The 14,461-nt window shown below is 52.9% G+C and overlaps 4 protein-coding genes across 4 annotated transcripts; 2 read left to right on the plus strand and 2 right to left on the minus strand.

The window, feature by feature from the left end:
* Positions 1 to 807: 807 nt before the first annotated feature.
* On the plus strand, positions 808 to 5,570 carry ISF_03297 (ABC transporter, transmembrane domain, type 1; the record flags this gene model as incomplete). Its single annotated transcript, XM_018846903.1, has 2 exons — positions 808 to 1,119; positions 1,218 to 5,570. 2 exons carry the CDS (start codon positions 808 to 810, stop codon positions 5,568 to 5,570), a joined length of 4,665 nt encoding a protein of 1,554 aa, XP_018705792.1.
* A 663-nt stretch (positions 5,571 to 6,233) lies between these two features.
* Positions 6,234 to 7,502, minus strand: ISF_03298 (Autophagy-related protein 6; the record flags this gene model as incomplete). The annotated part of the gene is made up of 1 exon (XM_018846904.1): positions 6,234 to 7,502. The coding sequence occupies one exon, from the start codon at positions 7,500 to 7,502 to the stop codon at positions 6,234 to 6,236; it is 1,269 nt and encodes a 422-aa protein (XP_018705793.1).
* Positions 7,503 to 8,518: 1,016 nt separating this feature from the next.
* ISF_03299 (hypothetical protein) lies at positions 8,519 to 11,481 on the plus strand (the record flags this gene model as incomplete). The annotated part of the gene is made up of 2 exons (XM_018846905.1): positions 8,519 to 11,188; positions 11,263 to 11,481. 2 exons carry the CDS (start codon positions 8,519 to 8,521, stop codon positions 11,479 to 11,481), a joined length of 2,889 nt encoding a protein of 962 aa, XP_018705794.1.
* Positions 11,482 to 12,868: 1,387 nt separating this feature from the next.
* ISF_03300 (Casein kinase II, alpha chain (CK II alpha subunit)) lies at positions 12,869 to 14,256 on the minus strand (the record flags this gene model as incomplete). The annotated part of the gene is made up of 5 exons (XM_018846906.1): positions 12,869 to 13,408; positions 13,473 to 13,667; positions 13,750 to 13,928; positions 14,075 to 14,116; positions 14,184 to 14,256. The coding sequence occupies 5 exons, from the start codon at positions 14,254 to 14,256 to the stop codon at positions 12,869 to 12,871; spliced, it is 1,029 nt and encodes a 342-aa protein (XP_018705795.1).
* Positions 14,257 to 14,461: the final 205 nt, after the last annotated feature.

Below are 14,461 nucleotides of genomic sequence, written 5' to 3' on the forward strand. Positions count from 1 at the left end.
CGAACAAACAGTCGCCAGCCTGGTTGGCCTGGCTGGTGCCTGCCCCCCGCCAAACTCCACTCTAGTGACTAACTCGCCGCCACGCCAGGCCCTGCCGGCCGCCAGCCGCATGCGTGTATGTATGTATGTATGTAGGTATTCCGTGCACGCAATCACCTGCGAATCGGTACTTTCCTGATCAGCTGGTAGCTCTCTTTTTGCTCTTTTTATTCTTCTGTCTATCATGGATGACTGGTCATGGATGACTGGCCTGGCTCGTTCAACCGGCCCGTCTCTGCGGTAGGTACTTTCCCGTCCGCCGTAATTATTATTACGAGGTACCTCTATCTTGCCTCGTCTATTAGTAGCGTCTAGGTACCTCTTTGTCAACGCCTAGCGGGTCCCGACTCTACCGTACCTACAGGCTGGCGGTGCACGTCATAAGACTACCTGTTCGCTCCCCTGCCTACGACCCCAGACGTTTATCCTCCGGGTTCTTTTCATCTTGTTTCTTGTTTCTTGTTTTCCCTTTTTTTCCCCCATCCATTCGTATCACCTGGGTGTGCTTCGTCCTGGGCTGCTCTCGATTGCTGCCTCGCCAACATACCACCGACAGCATCGCCGTTTGTCCGTTTGTCCTCCACGGCAAACGCTTATCAGTAGGCAGCTCGGACCCGCCGCCGTTACCTTCGGCCTTGCACGTAACCCGACCGACGCTGAGAAAAGGACGAGCGGCTGGCCAGCGCCCAATTCTCTTGCTGCTTCGTCCTCGAGAAGCCATCTCCGGCCCTCCGAGGCGGCTTGTTTCTTGTCCTGCACTCTCGCATCATGGATCACGACCAGCTCTTGAAGGCTTCGGTTGCTGGGCTTGCTGTAGCAGGCCTCACCACCGTTCCTGCCCTGTCTGCAATCATCTCGCAGATCCGATCCCGAGCTCCCAAGGACAATTTCTATGAGGATCAGGATGGTGTCGCTACCCCCGAGTCCATTGCTGCCTTTTCCAACAAGGCCAGCAAGTTCGCTGTGACTTTTTTCGCTGCAGCCACTGCTGCATTGTCAATTGCTCTCTCCGTCTTAAATACCGCCAACGCGACCCAGGAAGGCTTGTTCCTCTCTACCTGGCTCACCACTGGTGCTTGGGTGAGTCTACCATTCCATCTGAGCCTACATCCGTTTCTCCTGGAACTCGGCATTCTCGTTCGCCCGATTTCTAACACACACACTTGTCGCGTTGCTAGATTCTCATTTTGCTCCAAGCCGTATGCTTGGCTGCTCACCACAACTTCATCAAGGTCTACGATCTTGGTCTCGGCATTTTCCTCGGCTCCCTCGTCAACATCATTGTCGCAACCGCCGAGACCAACCATGTCGGCCAATACCAGTCCCTCCAGCGTGATATTACTCTCATTCTGCGCATCTGTACTCTTGCCTCTGCCGGTCTTCTCGCTATTTCCTCTGCTCTCATCCCCCGCCGCCCCGACGTCTTTTACAACGATGAACCCGTCGACCGCAACTTTAGCGTCAATGCCCTCAATAGATTTACCTGGGGCTGGGGTCGTAAGACCCTTGATCTGGGAGGCAAAAAGGGTGACTTGAAGCAGACTGACGTTCCCCGCCCGCCTAGCTACGCTAGGTCCAAGAGCCTTGTTGAAGCGTGGGAAAGCTTCAAGTTTGGTGCTGGTTTACTGAAAAATCTCATTCGCCTCTACGGCTGGCGCTTCGCTATTCAGTGGACCGGCACCCTCTTCCGTGTCGCTGTTGGCATGATTCCCTACATCATTCTTCTTAGACTCATCCAAAAGCTCGAAAACACGCCTCGCGATGAAATGAGATTCGGTGACTTCTGGCTTCACGTTGTTGGCCTCGGACTCTGTGGCATCACTGAGCAGTGGCTTGACGGCTATCTCAACTGGTATGCCATTGTCGGCATGGGTATCCCCATGTCTGCCCAGCTTTCGGCTCTCGTCTTTGAAAAATCTCTTCGACGCAAAAATGTCAAGACTGCCGAGAAAAACCGCGACACCGACGGAGAAACCAAGAAGGACGATAACGACAACAAGAAAGATGATAAGGATAAAAAGGAAGAAAAGGATGATAAGGCTGACGAAACGGTTCTTCGCTCGCGACAGGCTATTGTCAACCTTGTCGGTGTTGATTCGAGACGTATTGCTGACTTCCTTGCGATGCACTTCATCATCATCAACGCCATTTCGAAGCTAATCCTTTACTCCGTCTTCCTCATTCAGCTCATTGGTTACCAGCCATACTTGGCTGGTGTCATCGCCTGGGCCATTGTCCTGCCAATCAATATGTACGCCTCCAAGATCTATCTCAAGCAGGAGGACAAGCTCATGAAGATTCGTGACGAGAAGCTCGCCATGATCAACGAAGCTCTTCTTGGCATTCGGCAGATCAAGTTCTCCGCTCTTGAGAAGGAGTGGTCAGCTCGTATTATGGCAAAGCGTGGAAAGGAGCTCGGCACTATTCGATACATCTTTGCCATCGATCTCATTCTCTTCACTTGCTGGATAGTTAGCCCTATCCTTCTCGCTGTGGTTTCGCTCGCTGTCTATGCTATTCAGAATGGATCTCTCAAGCCCTCTACCGCTTTCGTCGCTATTGGTATTTTCAAGAGCTTGGAAATGAGTCTCTCTGTTCTCCCCGAGTTCATCGGTTACGGTCTCGACACGCTGATTTCAGTTCGCCGCCTTGGAAAGTACCTCGAGGGTCCTGAGATGACCGACATCATCACACGTGGTCATGATGCTGCCTTCGACAATGCATCTGTTGCCTGGCCTGTTGACGACGAGGTTCCTGAGGATGAACGTTTCGTCCTTCGTGACCTGAACCTTTCTTTCCCACAGGGCGAGCTTTCCGTCATTTCCGGAAAAACCGGCACTGGCAAGAGTCTGTTGCTCTCGTCTCTCATTGGTGAAGTTGATCTTCTTGCTGGAAGAGTTATCATGCCACCATCGCTCCCTCCTGCTGAGCGCAACGACAGCAAGGCACACAAAGGCAACTGGATTCTTCCCGGCACCATCGCGTACGTGAGCCAAAGCCCCTGGCTTGAAAACGCCACCCTCCGTGACAACATCATCTTTGGTCTGCCATACGACGAGGAGCGCTACAACAACGTTATTGAAGTATGCGCTCTGCGCAAGGACCTTGACATCCTCGAAGATGGTGACCAGACTGAGCTTGGTGCCAACGGCATTAACCTCAGTGGTGGCCAGAAATGGCGCGTCACGCTGGCTCGTTCCGTCTACTCGCGTGCTGAACTATTGCTCCTGGATGATATCTTCAGTGCTGTCGACGCACACGTTGGCCGACAAATCTTTGAGAAGTGTATTTCCGGGCCCATCTGCCAAGGTCGTACCCGTATTCTTGTCACCCATCACGTTGCCTTGGTCGAGTCCAAGACCAAGTATCTGGTTGAGCTTGGTGAGGGCACTGTCCTTCACTCTGGTCTAACCAGTGATCTGGCTGAGGACGGTACTCTCTATAAAATCCGCAGCCACACTCAAACCGAGGCCGAGATCCAGGCTGACGAAGCCGCAAATGCTGAGACGATGGTCAATTCCGAGGAAGGCTCTGACGCCGAAAATGAACTGCAGAAAGTCCCTTCCAAGTCTGCCAAGAAATTTGTTGAAGACGAAAAAATCGAAAAGGGTTCGGTCAAACGCCACGTATATGCCACCTACATCAACGCCAGTGGTGGTCTTCCTTTCTGGATTGCCTGCGGTTGCTTCTACATTGCCTATGAAGCTGGTAATGTTGGCCGCAACTGGTGGCTACAGATTTGGACTGGAAAGACCGTTGACTCACCTGCTGATAACTCGACCTTGTCTATCAATACCTTTTCCTCACACGGCACTGCTAGCATGTTCTCGCTCCAACATGGGAGCCTCCATGCTTCTGCCGCACCCGTCGACGACAGCGATCTCCACCTGGGCTTTTACCTTGGTGTGTATGCTGCTATCGCTCTAGCTAGTGGTATTATTGGGTCCATGCGCATGCTGTGGGCGTTTACAATGAGTCTCAAGGCCAGTCAGAAGCTCTTCGAGCAGATTCTCTTCACCGTTGTTCGCACGCCCCTGAGATGGCTCGACACTGTCCCGGTTGGTCGAGTGCTTAATCGCATGACTGCCGACTTTGATGTCATTGACACTCGCCTGAGCTTCAGTATCAGCTTCTTCATTGGCCGATGCCTCGCTATTATTGCTGTCTGTGCCGCATCAACCCTGGTCACCCCCCTTGTTCTGCCTCTCGCCTTGTTGCTCATTATCGGTGCTGGTTTTATCGGCAAGAAGTACATGGATGGTGCTCGACCTATGAAGCGTCTCGAAAGTAACTCGAAGTCACCCGTTTTTGAGCTTTTCAACACTACGCTCGCTGGTGTTTCCACACTCCGCGCCTTCCAGAAGAACAAGGATTACATCAAGCGTATGCACTACCACCTCGACACTTGGAACACCAACAAGGTTCATTTTTGGATTTTCAACCGCTGGATGGGCATCAGAATGGCTGCCATTGGTACCGTCTTCACCACCTGCGTTGGCATTGTCATCATTCTTACCAAGACGAACGCTGCCATGGCCGGTTTCGCCATGTCTTTTGCGCTTGATTTCGCCAACACGATTCTGTTTGCCATCCGTGCTTACGCAGGTCTTGAGCTTGACATGAATGCTGCTGAACGTGTCGTTGAGTACTCTGAACTGAAGATGGAAAAGCAGGATGGTGTAGAGCCCCCTGCTGCCTGGCCTACGTCTGGCACTGTTGAGATGAAGGATGTCGTGGTGGGTTACGCAGATGATTTGCCTGCCGTTCTCAAAGGAGTTTCTTTCGCCGTCAAGAACAACGAACGCGTCGGTGTCATTGGCCGTACAGGAGCGGGCAAATCTTCCATGACGCTTGCCCTCTTCCGGTTCTTGGAAGCGCGCTCCGGCTCTATCATCATAGATGGCCGTGACATTTCCAAGATTGATCTTCATAGTCTGCGCTCCCGTCTCGCTATTATCCCTCAAGACCCTGTCCTGTTTTCCGGAACCGTCCGCTCGAATCTTGATCCTTTCGAAAGGTACACTGATGAGGAGCTGCGCGAATGTCTCCAGCGCGTCCATCTTGTTGACTCGCAGCCCGTGACTCCTGCCAACGAACCTGCGTCGTCCTCCAACTCCACCGTCGCGCCGCAAAACACCAACATCTTCCGAGACCTCAACAGCGGCATCTCCGAGTCCGGTGGCAACCTGTCACAGGGCCAGCGCCAGCTACTTTGTATCGCTCGCGCTATTGTCGCGCGCCCTAAGATCATGGTCCTGGACGAAGCTACCTCGGCTGTCGACATGGCCACGGACGCGCTTATCCAGCGTAGTATTCGTGAAGAGTTCGACAACAGTACCCTGCTTGTTATTGCGCATCGCCTGAGCACCATTGCCGACTTTGACAAGATTCTCGTTCTCAGCGAAGGTACCGTTGCCGAGTACGGTAGCCCCAGGGAGCTCTGGGATAAGGAAGGCAGTATCTTCCGCGACATGTGTGAGCACAGTGGTGAGAAGGACAAGCTGGAGGCTACGATTCTGGGCAAGAAGTAGTTGCTTCTCCAGGGCCTCGCATCTCTGGCGATACTTCTGTATTGGTGTGGACGAATCACACAGAATATGCATTTTTTTCAAGCATTGTTTTTGTTTACATTGTTTATATTCTATTGTTGTATTTGGTTGTCTTTCTTTTTTGGCTTGGTTTGGCACCTTTGACTCTTACACTAGTTGTTTTCGAGTATGCTTTGGGAAGCGAATGAGCAATATGAGTGGTGGGTGGTGAAAAAGAGGTGAAGAAAAGAAAAGTTTTCTCGTCTTGCAAATTTTCTTCTCCGTCCATTCTGGATAAGGTCGTTTTATTTGGCTTAAGAATAAAAAAAAATAGTATATCGAGGCTTACCAGGTCTGCAGTTGTCATGTATAGTTGCACTACGGCTGCCATTGTTGTGGTGGAAGGGACTATATTATTAGATGTATCTAGACTCTGACTTCCAACAATGCGAGTTGATATTTTCACGGATCGAATAAGTCTGACTGCCATTTCTGGATGGCAAAGTTTTTGAAACTTAATAGATTGCAATGATTGCGCCATGTACGGCACCTGAAACCTCATAATGCCTTTGCCAAACTCCATCCTGTGTTTTCTATATTCCCTAAATTTTGCGCCATTTCTAGACCCTAAAAAACACGCTCCACCGTGAATTCCATGTGCCCTTATCATGAGTCTGCATCGCGCGTCACCGCGCTCACGTTGCTGGCGTGCGCAAGCAGGAACTTGCAGCACGTCAGGGTCAGCTTGCACGCCTTTGTCCAGCCGTCGTCCTGGGCGATGCCCAGGCGGATGCTGACGTCGTCAATCTTGTCGCCGTCGATGCGGTACGGCAGGCTGAGGGGCCGCTCGGAGCCGCGGGTGGTGCGGTGGATGTGCTCGCCGAGCTGGCGGACGAGCTCGAGGAAGGCGACCATGGCGTTGTCGAAGGAGCGGTGGAGCAGGCGCAGGCCGAGGGGCAGGTCGCCGCCGGAGCTGTAGAGCTCGAGGACGTTTCGCTTGGGCGCGGGGGGCGGGCGCGAGCTGGAAGATGCGCGGGCGTCGTGGCCGCCGACGCGGCTGGCGGCGGGGCTGGCGGCGTCGAGGCGGACAATCTTGGAGGTGCTGCCCATAGGCTGCGGCTCATAGCCCTGGAAGCGGAACTCGAGCTTGTCGGCGACGGTAACGAGGAGGAGCAGCGCGTGGCCCCAGGCGGCGTTGATCTCGGGCCAGTCGACGGGCTTGCTGGAGAGGCGGCCGAGGCGGAGGCTGTTGATGGTGGCGAAGCTGCCGTCATGGCTGATGCAAAAGGTGTCATTGTAGACGTTAGTACGCTGCAGCTTCTGCAGCAGTTGTGAGTCGTTGCTGTATTTCGTGTTGACGCTGTCGCGCTCCGCCTGGAAGTCGGCCATCTTGGCCGCAAATGCGTTGCGTTCGTCCCAGAAGGCGGCCTCCTCCTTGTCGAGCTGGCGCGACTCGTCCTCGAGCGCTAGAATTTCCTCGTCGAGGGCGTCCTTCTCGGCCTCGAGGCGCTTGAGCTCTCGCATGGCTGCCTCACGCTCGCCATCGGCCTTGCGCCGCCGTTCACGGGCGGCCCGCTTGTCGGCCTCGCTGGGCTGCGCCGCGCGCATCTCCTTGAGCTGGGCGGCGTAGGCGTCGCGTGTTCGGGCCGCCGTATCGAGCTTCCGCTGCAGGCCGTCGACGAGCATATCGGTGCACTCGATACATATGGGGTAGTCAATATCGGAGCGCGCGGTAAGGATCTCAAAGAGGCGGTTTACGCGGCCCATTTCATACTCGCCCGGTGGGCTTGTAGCATCAGTCTGGTGCGACGATGATCGTGGCGTCTTGGACGGCGAAGACTGAACGGATGCGCGGGGCGAGGACTGTGATTTCGGTGACTGCGTGCGGTCGTGATGATGACCGAGCTGTGACTCGGATAAGTATATGAAGGACATGGCCGGGTCTCGTGGGTTACTGCCATGGTGGCGTTTGAAAGTCGGCTCGCTGTTTGCGCTTTGCGATGCTGTCTCGTAGAGTGATTTTCGGGCTGTGTCTCGCTCCTTTATTTGTGACTTTGCAGGAAACTGGACAACCGCTTGCTTTGGTGGCTGTGGCGGCGCCGAAGCTGAAGATGGGACGGTCAGTATTTCGTTGACCGATGCTAGGTGTTTGGTTGACGGGTGAGGCAGTGACATACAAACCAAAAGATCATAGGCGGCGGGGTTGAGGTCTTGGAGGGTGCCGTCCAGCTTGAGAGGCTGGCGACATTTTTGACAAAACATAGTTGGATTTATGAGGCTGCGCCCATGATGCAGGCATGAGGCGCAGATGGTGTGGTTTCAATACGGAGCTGAGAAAATGTAAATGTGTCGAAGTGACGTTGTCACGAGCCTGGTTGACGGCAGCTCTAACTTCTAACTACTGAGGCGCCTACAGTAGGCTAAGTAAGTGGGGGCGAGTTGGGGCTTGGAGATAAGGTACTTGCTGGAGGTATGGATAAGTATTTCAAGCAGCAATGCAGCAATACCTGTTGTGTATGTCTGTGTTGAGTTTACTCCAAAGATCTTATATTGACACATAATTTAACAAACCACATTTAGAAGGGTCTATGCGAGCCAGTGCGCTGGGCAGCCAGCGTGCAGCGTAGAATGCGTTTCGACGCGGTTTGACCAGTGGGCATAACTGCTGGCACTCTACGCGTATCCACCGCCAGCCCAGAACGCGGTGGGCCTCAAGGTCAACTCATCGCTCTAGCAAGTTTATTTACATTGCCAAAACAACGACATCTACACAGCAATCCTGCTCTTTTTTACGAAACAAGACGCCTCTTCGCGACTTACTCCATTATATATCACCCGAAATACAGAAATGTCGCACACTGCCACTCTCGACAGTGGAATTCGACGCAGCACATAGCTCCAGTTGAGCCTTCCGACCTGCCGATGGATGAATGGCGATGGACAACGAGCCCATGCCAAAGAGGCGGCGAACAGCCTCCCCGCCCCTTGCGCGAGAATCAAGCGCCGTTACGCAACCCCATATACTGCCGCCAAATACACAACCGCCAGGGGGAGAAGACGACAAGGCATACCAGCTTTACTTAGAGCGAGCGTTTGCCGACCCCCGCTTCCGTTCCACCGTTGCCCAGATATTCAACAAGTACGACGGGAAAACCGCTCGAGCTGATGAGACCATCGACCCAGTTCTTGGTAGAACATATACAGGAGATGGCAGTGCAGCCGGCCCGGCGGTCGGAACGCAGCTTGACAGCCTAGCGCACAACGATCACCTGCCATACCACCTGGATATGCGGCAATGCGAACCCAAGCAGGAAGATACCGAGACGGCCGACTATCAAGCTGGATTGAATGAACCTCACGGTCCCTATGCCACCGGGACTGCCCACCTTGGAACTGCCCCTCCTGGCTATGTACCAAATTTCGCTGACGGCGGTATGCCCCCGGGCTACGCGCAGAGCTGGTATGGGAACCCGTTTCAAGGCTCGGGAGCCTATCCATCGCAATGGGCTGGATTTACTGGCCAGTACTCAACGCCCAATGGTCCTCCAGTGACTGCAGGCCCCTGGACGGCGCCGGATAACTTTACATATAACTCAACGGCCTGGCCACCTCACGCGATGCAACCATCCCCACCAACATGTCACATAGATCCTGCGCTAGAGATGTTCGTGGAGGCAAAAAACGAGGAAGGAACCTACCATTTCGCCCAAGAGGAGGAGAGTACGGGAAGCTATGAGCCAGTTACGGAGTATTATTTCGATGCTCTAGGTCGCAAACGACGGCGGCGGCTGGCGCAGCCTCGGTTTTCTAAGAACGGCAGGCGATTAGGCCGCCCCCCAAAATCAGCTGAGGAATTGGGCATCTCTACCGACAGGGGTGCTCATGACGGCGAAGGCGAGGAGGAAAAGAACAGCGCCAGAGTTGTTGATCTGAAACCCCCGACTAGCGAATTCTGCGATGATGACGACGATACTCTCTGGGGCGAGCTAGCAGAAGCATTGCAGCTGGCATCAAAGGCAACATCGAAGAAAAGAAACAACAATAGCACCAAACCGTCACAAAAGGGAGAGAATTCCGCAACCGAGTCCGATGGAGCGGCTGAGGCGGAAAAGGATACTGACCAGGGCGAAATGATGCTGCAAAAGATACAACAGGAGCTCATTGATAGGGCTGTTCGTCGCTCCATAGCTAAGGAAAACGGCGACGATACAGACGTTGCCGCCGAAGGCCGGAGGCGGTCGGGACGTGAACGAAAACCGGCCAATTTTGGCGAGCAAGTATCGTGGGACAAAGTCTCTGCAGAGCGGCGCACCAGCTATAAAATCAAAATGCATCTGCGAGCATTATCCGTGCAAGCGCGACGAGAAAGGAAAAGGAAGGAAAAAGAAGAGGCCGAGGCGGCAGCTAAGGAAAAGGAAGAGGCTGACAAGGCCAGGAAAGAGAAACAAGAAGCAGAGGAATTGGCTGCTGCTACTGCTGCCGCCGCTGCCGCCGAAAAAGATGACATGGGAGAATCAAACAAGGCGATGCCGTCTACGATTCCCGATTCCCAGGATACAGTCACAAGTTTACCGATTCGAACTACGCCGAAAAAGCCACAATCAACTCAAATAATGCGTCAAACTATCAAGAACCATGTCAACAGTGTGGTGCACTTCGAAGAAGACGATGAAGCGCTGTCAGATCATGAGGCATCCGCAGCCTTCTCTATCAAGGACCCTGCTTTTTCCTTTAAGAAGCCAGAAATTCGAGTGCATAGCTTCCTGGGAGAAAACTACATGGATACAGTTTATGCTCTTTCTGATGATGAAGCCCCGACGTTGCTTGCTTCCATGAAGCGGGTTTCACTAGGCAAAAAGAAGAAGCTACAGCTAGGTCCAGCAGCCGTGCGCCCCAAGGAAACGGCCAATGTGGCAATGCAAAATTGCCCCGAGAGTTCCAAGCACATTACTGCTAGTGAAGAGGCAGAACACCATGCGAGCAAGGCACCCAGCCCGAGCCCCGACATCGACACAGACGCGGTGCTAAATTCCATCACGGACACAGCGGCTGTGCAAGAACCGCCCTGTAAGGCGACAGAGTCAGATGACACAACGGGATCATCTATCCCTAGCGGCGGAGATGGCGATGATAGCGGTATTGATATCCGAAGTGAACAAACGTCTTGTGAGCGATCAAATCGACCCCCAGCGAGAGATCCTATACCAGCGGTTCCTCTGTTCCAAGACCAAAATCTCCTGGGAGCTGAACATATACTGGACAGCCTTGACGTAATGTCGGAGGCCGAAGAAACCGCCTCCAGCCCGGTCAGTGAATATGGGCTGGCAACGGAGGACACACAGATGAATGACGCCGACCCCTTTACCAGTAACGTTCCGGCTTCGTCAAGATCGACCGACAAGCCACCTTTTGTCGATGAAGTGCCCATGTATGAAAGTATGGATACCTTTGAAGATCTGCCCGCGGATATTCCGCTGATGAGCGAAGAGGTAGAAATGGGGTATGATCAACCTGTGGAGCCAACAGTGAAGGCTCTCGAGCAGAATACTGCAAGAGAGAAGAGTGCCAAGAAGCAGACCGCACAGGGGCCACCCGAAGCCCAAAAAGAACTCCCAAACGCAGTATTTGCTCGACCAAAGCCCGATGAACTTGACATCGATAGGGAGGAAGAATCTCAGCCACTTCCGCCTGAGAGCGCGTCAGTATCGCCACCAGCGCGGCGTCCGCTTCCACAGCAAAGCAAGTCACAGCGGAGCTCGGGCAGGCAATCCTCGTCTACGTTGACCTCGAAGACACCCACGCAAATGGCAACATCAAAGGAACCATCGCCCAACAGCACAGGAGAGCGATCGAGGCTGCCGTCATCGAGCTCGTCGCAGACACCAGCTCCCGACTCCAAATCTGGCCGTGTTAGGAAAGGCTCCTCATCCTCACGACGGTCTCTGTTGTCTCTTACCGGCGGGGAGGATGACATAGAAAGTCTCCTTAAGCGGAAACCTACCGCCTCCGCGGCCAAGTCCACGCACAGTGCCGCGCCAACGCCTTCTTCTTCCTCATCGTCGAGAAAGCCTAGCGCTGCGTCATCCTTTGGTAGCTCCTCGCGCCAGAAATCTAAATCACATGCCTCGACCTCCTCCTTAACACGCTTAAGCCTGGGCTCTTTGCCGTCGCTCTCGCGAGACAAGTCGAGGTCTAGCAAGGAGCGCCAGGAAGCAAAGGAACGCAGGCGCAAATCTGCAAGTGTGACCCCAAGCGCAACCGGCTCGTCAGAGGCGAAAGGCACATGTGGTGTTGATGGATATACTTGTGGGAGGGACTTTTGCTTTACCTGTTTATAAGCGAAGGCTCACAATGCCTGACCGCATCATTAGCATCTTTTTTGCAAGGCATGAAACTCGGGAGGACAAGAGAGTTGTCTTTTTTTGGATTGCATACATTTTGAAATCTTGGGGCCATTCTTTACATCAATGATAGCCTATATCTACTGAAATCAACAATTAAGTAAAGCAAGTTTAATGCTGAGCCATTGATCAGCTTTTGAGTGAGTCTATATAAATGTTTTTTATTTTTATTAGAGATTTCGCTTTCATAAAAATCATAACCATAAAACGAGAGGAACAGAACTTGTACCGGAAAGAGGAGTACAAGATGGACCAGGAACACGAGAAACAAAAAAAAGCACTAAGCAAAAGGAACAAAACGACTTCTCTCCATACTGTAATGAAAAGAAAGCAAAGGGGCGAGCCCAAGTCATCCAACCCTGGTTCCCCTTATCCTGTTATATACGCACTTTCCGCCATGTTCGATGTGCAGTATAAGATCGTAAGCTGGGCCACAATTCCCCGATCAACGCCGGAAAGCAAGCCCAAGAAGAGTAAATAAGAGTGAAGAAAACAACTCCATTGCAGAAAGCAGACGGACAGAGAGTTCCTCGACGACCGCTTTGCGATAATGCATCGCCGAGGCAGTGGACAGAGGAGTTTTCTTGTCTTTCTGCTCCATCCTACATGTTCTTGTAAAGTTCAAAGCTCAAACTGCGCCACGGACACTCCAAATAATGGTTGTCTGGCCTTATCGTTCCATGCTTGTCCGCGGGGGTTGCATGAGGAGAATCTGTGAAATTCTGTGGAGTGAAAGAATAAGAGGGGTATCGCGGATTATAGACGAAGTCATTTGCCTTAGCCTATTGTCTGGAAAAGAGCTGGATGTGTTAATCTTGATGGCATACTCCTTCCTAGTGGGCAGCATGCGCTCTGGCAAACGCATAGAATACCCAAAGAGGGTTATAGAGCGCGTGTCGCTCAAGAGGTCTTATAGGATCCGTCAACGCTTGAGTTAGCGAGATTCTGCTTGAAGACCTCAGGATCGCGAACGGGGTCAAAGTAGGCGTGGCCCTGCGCCTCCTTGGCAGTGAGGCGTTCTTGGTGATCGTAGCGGAGCAACTTGTCGAGGAAGTTGATGGCCTCATTAGAGACAAAGCGCTGGTTCTCCGACGTGACAAAGCTGTGCCAGGGCTTCTTCTGGAAGCGGCCAAGGATGTCGTCGTATTGAGGGTCGAGCTCAATCTCGTACTTATCGAGGTACTCGAAGAGCTCGTCAGTGCCAAGAACTTTGGTAATCTTGACAAGTTGATCGGTATTGCTCTGGCCATGGAAAAAGGGCTCTTTTCGGAAGATCATGGACGCAAACATGGCTCCAAGGCTCCACATGTCAAGACTGTAGTCGTATTCCTGGAAGTCAACGAGTAGTTCAGGACCCTTAAAATAGCGAGAGGCGACTCGGACGTTGTACTCGGTAGTGGGGTGGTAGAACTCGGCTAGACCCCAGTCGATGAGACGAAGCTTACAATCGGAGTTAGCAAAATAGGAAGCGACAGTCTAGGAAGCGTATCTAGAGGGAGCGTACCGTGCGCTTCTCGTGATCAATCATGACATTGTGTGGCTTGACATCGCGGTGCATGATACCCTTGCTGTGGCAGAAATCCAGGGCTTTGAGGAGCTCGAAAATGTAGTAGCGGACATCTAAATCGTTGAACTTAGGGTACAAGTTGCGGAAGTCGGTGTTGTTGACATATTCGAAGATGAGCGACGGCGTTTTGCTCTAGTGATTATGGCGGGTTGGTCAGCTCTGGAAGGCAACATGCAGCGATAGACAGGCAAAAGCGACGCCAATGGGAGCTTACCTGCGAGTCGCGGACAACATCGAGGAGTGCAACGACATTGGGTCCGCCGGCAAGGTTCTGGAGAATCTTGATCTCTCGCTTAATCTTCTTCTTCTTAACAGGCTTCAAGACCTTGATGACGCATTTCTGGTAGTTGACGATGTTGATACCCTCAAAAACTTCCGAGTACTTTCCACGACCTAGAAGAAGGAAAATACATAGGTTAACAAAGCTGTGTTCATTTGGATGGTTTGCGCGCCGGTCGAGTTCGCGCGGGGTTTATTTTGTGCATATTTTTCATTCTCCCTGGCGAGCCGATGCGTCGGGAAGGGTGAAGGTCGCGTACCAATCTTGCGAACAACTTCGTAGTTCTCCAAGACGCCCCAACCTGGTATACTGAGTTAGCACAAGGCCTGAGTTACGTCGGCATGGGAGCGGAAGATGGTGCAACATACTGATGTTGACGCTGTCGTAGTCCCAGTAGCTGCGGGGCATGTTGGAGTTGACATCTGCGTAGACGCGCGCCATCTTGGGCGAGGGGGGGGGCGTAGGCTGCGCGACGCGATGAAAAGGAATGGACCGATGAAGAGTGCAATGGCACGAGAAGATGACGATAGGCAGGCGAGGAGCAGTGGCCGGATGGCGAGGCGGTGGTTCAGCCGAAGGGCACCGTGTTGTGTTTGGCTCTGGGTTAGTATGCTCGGGGTCTCGAGAAGCGGGCAAAATCAGGATT

Source organism: Cordyceps fumosorosea (assembly GCF_001636725.1).
Source record: "Cordyceps fumosorosea ARSEF 2679 chromosome Unknown scaffold_6, whole genome shotgun sequence".
In the NCBI taxonomy this organism is placed as follows: Eukaryota; Fungi; Ascomycota; class Sordariomycetes; order Hypocreales; family Cordycipitaceae; genus Cordyceps; species Cordyceps fumosorosea.